The 8189-nt window shown below is 34.7% G+C and overlaps 2 protein-coding genes across 2 annotated transcripts; both read right to left on the minus strand.

Moving 5' to 3' along the window:
• Positions 1-2222: 2222 nt before the first annotated feature.
• Positions 2223-3438, minus strand: LOC126750242 (CDK-activating kinase assembly factor MAT1). Its single transcript, XM_050459791.1, has 2 exons — positions 3157-3438; positions 2223-3097 (listed from the first exon to the last, which is right to left on the minus strand). Exons 1-2 carry the CDS (start codon positions 3278-3280, stop codon positions 2283-2285), a joined length of 939 nt encoding a protein of 312 aa, XP_050315748.1. The 5' UTR covers positions 3281-3438; the 3' UTR covers positions 2223-2282.
• Positions 3439-5457: 2019 nt separating this feature from the next.
• LOC126750135 (putative nuclease HARBI1) lies at positions 5458-7352 on the minus strand. The gene is made up of 2 exons (XM_050459644.1): positions 7029-7352; positions 5458-6231 (listed from the first exon to the last, which is right to left on the minus strand). Exons 1-2 carry the CDS (start codon positions 7326-7328, stop codon positions 5458-5460), a joined length of 1074 nt encoding a protein of 357 aa, XP_050315601.1. The 5' UTR covers positions 7329-7352.
• Positions 7353-8189: the final 837 nt, after the last annotated feature.

The following is an 8189-nucleotide window of genomic DNA, read 5'->3' on the forward strand; positions in this document are numbered from 1 at the left end:
TAATGCTCCCCCAGGGACTCTTGGCATTGCTCAGGAGTCCGGTTGGATGACTGGAGCAGTATTTTTGCAATGGTTAAAACATTTTCAAAAGTTTATGAAGGCCTCATCAGACGAAAAGGTGCTTTTAATTGTTGATGGCCATTCCAGCCATAAGTACCTTGATGGTCTGATTTTCTCCAAAGAACATGGTATTGTTCTGCTTTGCTTGCCTCCTCACTGCACCCACCGACTGCATCCCCTTGATGTTTCATTCTTCGGTCCCTTAAAAACCTATTTCGATCAAGCTATAACCAAGTGGCTTAAGGCACACCCAGGCAGAGTTGTAACGCAATTTCAAATAGGTGCCTTACTTACTGAAGCATATGGAAAAGCTGCCACTATTCAAAATGCAACCAACGGCTTTTCTAAAACCGGAATATGCCCACTAAATCCTGATGTATTTCCAGAATATATGTTTCAAGCAGCAGAGACAACAAATATTCCAGAATCTGAAGGTAATATAAATATAAAAAACACTCTAGCTGAAGAACCTTCCTCAGCACTATCTCTAGAAACTTCAAGCGGGATGGGCAATTTAAAAGACGTAACCAATCTTCAAAAAGTAATCCCCAGTACATCAGATCAACAAAATAAAAGTTTACTTGCCGTTACTGTCTCCGATCTCCCATTCCCATGAAAGTCCCATTCCAGTAGGACTATTTATCTCAGCCCAGGGAAAGAGGAAGCCGAGAAAGCGCTAGGGAACTACCGTGCTAAATTCTACTCCAAATTTGGAGGAAGCAAAATCAAGAACTACACCCACAGTCGAAAATAAAAAAAAGAGCTGCAACTAAAAAGGTATTTGTTGACACTGACTCTGAATCGGAAAACAACCCATTCTTAATAGAAGACGACGAAGATTGTACATGCATTTATTATATATTGTACTTACTATGTGGAAGAATTTAAAAGGTCAAAGGCAAAGGAAATTTGGCTGCAATGTTGTTCTTGCTCGAAATGGGCACACGCTGAGTGTGCTGGAGTCGACAAAAAACTTAAGAGGTTAATTTGTGAACTTTGTTAGGATAATTAATTTTCTACAGAAATTTTTGGCAATATTTAATAGGTATGTCATTTTACCCACTTAGGAGGGTAAAACGAACTTTTACCTTTTTAAATTAAATACTTTAAAATGAGAATTTCTTTTTGAGTTTTTTTAGTGATTTTTATTTTGGAAAATAGAGTAGAGATGCCTGTATTTTTTTGTTACTTTTGTAGAATTAAAATATTTTTTGTTCATAGACAATTTTGATTTTTGAAAACCCTATGTCATTTTGTACACCCTTCCCCTACCTCTGTTTTGTCAGGATTTATCTTCAAGTTACGTTCAGTTGAGTAGTCATTTATAGTACTTTATATATTTGTGTTCTGTGTTTAAAACATTAGCTTCACATAAAAAAGCAGCAGATGAGTACAGTTTAGGTTTTCTTAAAATTATTTTTAAGATACTGCTATTGGTAATTACTAAAGGTTTTAAGATTGTTTGATTTGTTGCCCTTCATACAACAATGAATAATTTAATCTAGTTCTTTAAGAGATGAATAAACTAACTTTAGTAAATGATGTCCATAAACTGCCTTAGTTGGTAGAATTTATAAATGCTTATGATTTTGGCTGACACATATTGTACATGGGCCAACCAATTCAGATTTGAATCAATGACTATATAGAGACTATATATATTTTATTTCTGTTATTTTTTAAGGATAAGAAGGATCACACCAGGTTTTAATCTTGTTTATGACATTTTCTGCTTTATTCTTAGTCTCCTCCCTGTTGCTTCTTTACCTTATCCCTCCTCATCCATCAATAAATTAAATAATTCATTTACATGTACAAGGCATTAAATTGGTCTCAAGATCCTGTGGCACACCAAGCCAAACCTTGTGAAGGTGCAATTATTCTGTTAAGTTTTTTGGATAATTATTAGGTTTTTTCCTGCCCACAGATTTAAAAATCATTGATATTATAGTGTTTGAAGCAGCATGTAAATTCACCTGATTCACAAATATTTGACAAGCTTTGGGGTGAAGAGTTTTTCCTTAGTGTTATTAAAATATTTTAATAACTCATATGTGTTGCAACTACTGCAAGCTACTCACACAAAGCACCAGTAAGTTTTTAGAAGCCTTTCCAGAACCCATACTGAATTATGTAAAACCAGTTCAAAACAAATAAATGTATTAAGTTAAACTTAAATTTATTTAACAAAATATAAATATGATACCTATTCTAACTGTTAACTATAATTTCTTGGTATGATAAAGTCCCATCATGGCCTCTTGTAGGGCTCGCAAACAGGCAATCTTTGTATTAAATCCTCCAGCTCTTTCTGCCTCAGTTTCGGTCCTAATATGATTAATAAACTTTTGCTGTATTATATCTTCTTCTGAAGGTGGTTGTGGCCCATCTGGTTCTATTACAACAGGTTTATAGTGGTACAGGGGACCATCATCCACAGGAACTGGCAAAAATGTGCTATGAGATTTCCTACCAAACTCAATTCCTGTGGAGAATTTTGTAATTTTCTGCAGGGGTCTTTTAGCCTCTTCCTCCTTTTCCTCCTTGACCTGTTGGGCAAATGTTTCAACAATATTTTTGGCATCCGTGTTGGAAAACATCAATTCATCTATCAGAGCTTCTTTGCGTTGCAGCTTCTTTTTCTTCGCCTCAGATTCTTCTGCTAATATTTCAACTTTCCTTGCTTCATTCATTTGTTTTTCTATTTCAAGCATTTCTTCAATTTCATATTCGTCTTTACCTAATCTACTTTTATTTTTTTGAATCAGTTCTCTATTGTCTTTTTTGTACTGCTCAATTTTTTTATTTGTATTTATAATATCTATGTTATTAGTTAGGTTATAAATAATGGTTTCTACTTCTTCTAAATAATCATTGTATTCCCTTAAGCTAGCAAAATCTTCCTCTTTTTTGTTAAAATCCCTTAAGACTCTCCGGCGAATGTCAACTTCCTTTTCCACTGTGGCATCTTCAAACATTTGCACCCGAAAGTTGTTTCGGCGCAGAGGGATTCGACATTCTGGACAACTTCCAGAACCTAGAGAAGATTTTAAGTCATTAAATTAATCTATTACAAAAAGGAAAATTGCGACATACCTTTTAAAAACAATAAATCAACACAGCTCTCACACAAGCCATGACCGCATACATTTACCATCATTTTCAAGGAAGGATTTTGAAATTTGGTCGTTCGACATCTCGGACACGCGAAATCGTCCATCGTAGCTTAACAACTTTTGGTTTTTAGTTTAATTACGGTCCTTTATGAATAACAGAATGGTTTTTTAATTCGGTCAAAGATGTTCAACAAATTTATAGGTTAGATTTTTTGTTGTGTTTTTTTGACAGCTGTGGTTTCCTTTGCAACGTGGCAACATTGCTAGACAGTAGACAATCTTAAAATTCTGCAACATTGCCATGATTACACATCTTAATTATTCAAATGAATGTTTTATTGTCAAAACAAATTTGTATATTGTTGTTCACAAAACTTGATACTAGAATACTAGTCCTATCACTAAAATAAATATATTAAAAAATTTTACACAAAAGAATATAATACTAAGATAGCCAGTCATATAAAACAATATAATATAAAATATTCACTATGGAAAGATAATGGGTATGTACCGTTATCAACTGTCAGTACTGAATTTACTGGACGTCGTTCCGATATTTATTTCAGTTTACTGATTCAGTACTGAATGACGTCATAAATGCGTCAGTGACGTCATTAATCTTTACTGGATTGACTGGGGATAAAAGCTACTGTAGATACAGTAAAATAGTGGGGGAATGTCAAAACTGTCAGAAGTGTTGTTGATGTTGATTTCTTGAATCTTCTTGTTTACGTTGTGGGAGTTCAAAACATAAATTGTTCAAAATAAAAGCTATGGCTATGAACCCCAATAATGTAGCAGCCATGATAGTGGCAAACACCGTTTCCGTTTTATTATTAACTGATGACGAGGAAGATGAACTGGACCAAGAAGACTTTTATATTGCCCAATTATAGGCTTAAGGACAGGCCCGTATTCGCCTTCCAAATTATTTGGAAAACGTGATAAACCTATATTCCGAAGAGGAATTTAGGATGCATTTCAGGTACCTAGGTACAAATTCAAAAGATAATATAGTATATTACATTACTAGTGAAAAAAGTGATATTTTTCACTCAAGTGGTGATGTTTTTGAAATTTACACGAGTGTATGAAATTTACTTTTTTCATGAGTAATGTAGGTATACACAATTTTTCCTAAGACCACAAATTTGCGCTCTTTAGCCCTTTAAATTTTTTAGAAAACTCAATAGTGTATTGTGTACATACTGCACTGCAGAAAGTAAAAGGCACAAAAGTACATGTGTATTTTCCTTTTCACAGGAAATATGTTTGTTCGAAAGTTTTATAGGTTATGTTGTGGTTGTGAAAACAGTGCTGAAAACTGTTCTTTTTTTGGAGCAAAACAGCACGCTGTATAAAATCGGAACGACAAATTACAGTAAAATCAGCACAGTACAATCCTGTACTGACAGTTCAAAACGGTACATACCCAATATGAATTTCCAACCTTACTGAGGCTAAACTCTTTCGGAAAAGAACTGTCAGACTTTAGTAGCCCTTATATCGTCGACAATATTCTCAAACCTCGTAAGTCTTATTACTCTTAAGGGGGGTTTACACGATGCCAGTGACTTGAACAAGTTACTAAAATCCAGCACTGGATTTTAGTACTTGCTTTGTGTAAACATATATTCCAATACTAAATTCCAGTACTGATTTTAGTAACGATTCCAGTACAGTGAATAGAAAGCATTTCTATTTACTGGAGCAAGTGGTTACCCCCACTCCCACTATCCTCTTAACTAAACCTGTGTAGACACGATGATTCCAGCGTTCGATTTTAGTAAATAAATCAGTACGTAGTTTTAGTAATTGTTTTAAAGTGTAGGTGTTATTATTATTCAAAATGTGCGCAAAATGGACTGAAGATACCACAGTAAAGTTTGTAGAATTATATAGGGAGGAAGAGTGCCTTTGGAATACACAGTTGGTAATCTATAGAAATAAACAAGCCCGTGAGTCGGCTATAAAAAGAATTGTGGAAACAATGGAAATCGAGAATTTTGGCCCAATAGATGTAAAAAACAAAATAAAAACTCTAAGGTCGACGTATGTACAAGAGGTAGCAAAAATTAAGAAATCGCAAAGCTCTGGGGCCGGAGCCGATGAAATATATAAACCAAAAATGAAGTGGTTTTCAGTTATGCATATGTTTTTACAAACAATGGATAAGAAAAGGGTAACATGCAGTAATTTGGTAAGTAAGAAGCTACTATATATTTTTTATTATATGTACCTATATTAGTAATTGAATACAAAATATATTAAAATGAAATTAAAAAATCATTCGTTCCTGCCATGAAACGGCCCCTGTAGTCATAAAATAGTGTTTAAATTTATCCCTTAAATTTCTTGCAAATTGTGAAGAATGATTACTTCCTATACGTGAAACTGATGGAAAACCAGCTACTTCTGACCTCCAACTTCCAAGAATAATTCTACCTTGATCGATATCTTCTTCGTCAACGGATCCCTTTGGCAAATATTCATTTACAGTAGTGCATCTAAGCCAGTTATGTAGGGCACAACATGTTCTGACTATTTTATCCACTGATGATAGTCCACAAGCTATGGGTTTCTCAAAAACTCGAAATCTAGACACTAAAATACCAAAACCATTTTCCACAATTCTTCTTGCACGAGACAATCTATAATTGAAGATTTTTTCATCAATAGTAAGTGCATTCTTTGAATATGGTTTAAGTAAATAATGCTTTAACGGAAAAGCGTCGTCTCCAACAAGAAATCCACCATCCGGTAATATATTGTTTTCTAAAGCAGCAAAAATAGAACACTGCGCAAAAACTCCTCCATCTGAGGCTCTTCCATTGTAGCCAACATCAATGTATATAAAATTGTAATTTCCGTCTACAATTGCCATCAAAATAATACTGTTTTGTCCCTTATAGTTGAAAAAGTTACTGCCACAATTCTCAGGAGCTCGAATAAGTATGTGTTTTCCATCAATGGCACCATAACATCCTGGAAAATTCCATCTATGGTTGAAATCACTTTCGATAGCTTTCCATTCTTTGTTACTTTTTGGTACCTAAAATAAAAAATACTAAATAATTTCTTATTATGCCAAATGTGTGAATATGAGATATTTTCTAGGCTTCAGAAACATATAATGGATCGAATACATTACAAGTAGAAGATGAAGTTGAAGAGGCAACACACGAAGAAGTACCATTAGCAGCAGAGGTAATAAAAGCGAATGTTAGTGGAGCTATTAATGACCCTACTCCAAAACGCCATAAGGCAGCGAAGTCCAAGATTAAAGAAGTTGCTGGTTACATCAAAGACTTAAATTCTTTAACGACGTCTATTCGAGATCTACAATCTACGGAATCATCTGAAAATGAATTCGATATTTTCGGGAAGAGCGTAGCTGCACAATTAAATAAGTTGCCCCTTTTAGCGGCCGTCACGGCTCAAGCTGAAATTCAGCAAATTTTGACTCGTTCCAGAGTGTCAAATATAGAAGGTACAAGCACCTCATTAGGTTCTTCCAGATGCACCAGTGCATTTAGTACTTTGCCGATCCCGGAATCAGGTGAAACCTTGATTTCTCCAGAATCACCCAACACATCCCTACCACCGGCAGATAACAATACAAGCAATATTCTTTCCGAAGCATATAGATCCGCTTTTGATCTAGATACTGATAATTGGGGTTAGAATCATATACTTTATTTTCATTCATACTTAATATTTAGATTTCAGTTTAAAGAATAATGTGTTATTTTACGTTTAATTGAATAATATGATATATGAATAATTATTTTTTTATTGTTGAAAACTATGATTTTAATTTTATAAAAAAAGGAATACGACATTATTTACCTGTATAAAATCCTCCAATGCATCGTATATGGCATCGCATACTTCTGGAATAAACTTGGAAATTGCAGGCCGGGAAACACGGAATTGCTGCTGCAAATTTCGGTAACTATTTCCAGTAGCTAAATATGACAGAGTAATTTCTAATTTTGTTCTGGCAGGTAAAGCCATTCTCATTGTGGTGTCAGATCGCTGTATAGCTGGCGATATTTTTTTCAGAAGAACGTCAAAGGAAGCAGGAGACATTCTCATACAATTTCTGTATTCTTGAACGTCTTCGATGGCAAGTTCCTTTAAAAGCATGTTAGATGCACCATGCGTGCTTCTCCTTGCCAGCCACTTTCTAACCCAAATTCTTTTCTTGGGATTTGTTGTTAATTCACTCTGAACAATGTCAATTAACTCCTCTATCAGTACTTTAACACCTAATATTAAGCTTCTTTTAAGTAAAACATATTCCTTCTGCTTCGCACTCATCATTTAAATTTAACGTTTTTAATTCTCGCCTGTAACCTACACTACAAAAACTTGATAAAATGGATTTTATGCAAGTTACTTAATCAAATGACTGGCATCGTGTAGACAAGAACTATCTTCCAAAGCACTTGCTTTTGGTACTGGATTCTAGTAACTTGTTCAAATCACTGGCATCGTGTAAACCCCCCTTTAGCATATGTGGACATTTTACATTGTTTGCTGACGACACAACGGTTTTATGGTCGAATAAAGATCCCAAGCAGCTTGTCAGAGATGTTGCAGCCGATCTCCTGAAATTAAAGCAATGGTGTGATTCCAATCAACTTTGCTTAAATATGTCAAAGTCCCATATTATTGGTTTAAATTTTCAAGCTGAGAGTCTTGATTTTGGTGAGAACGCATGGGATATGGTAGACAATTCTGCATTTCTTGGTTTAGTCATTGATAAAGATTTAAAGTTTTCTGACCATATAATAAAGTTAAATAAAAAACTTGCTTCTGGCTGCTTCTCTGTTAGGGCAACCGTTCATGAACTAGGGAGAGGTGTTGCTCGTGATGTGTACTTTGCTTTGTTCGAGTCGCATTTAAGGTATGCTCTTCCATTTTGGGGTGCATGTTCAAATTATCTGTTTCAGTCTGTTTTTGTGCTGCAAAAGAGGGCTGTCAGAAGTTTATTTAAGGCCCATT

This window comes from Anthonomus grandis, chromosome 2, assembly GCF_022605725.1.
Source record: "Anthonomus grandis grandis chromosome 2, icAntGran1.3, whole genome shotgun sequence".
Lineage (NCBI taxonomy): Eukaryota > Metazoa > Arthropoda > Insecta > Coleoptera > Curculionidae > Anthonomus > Anthonomus grandis.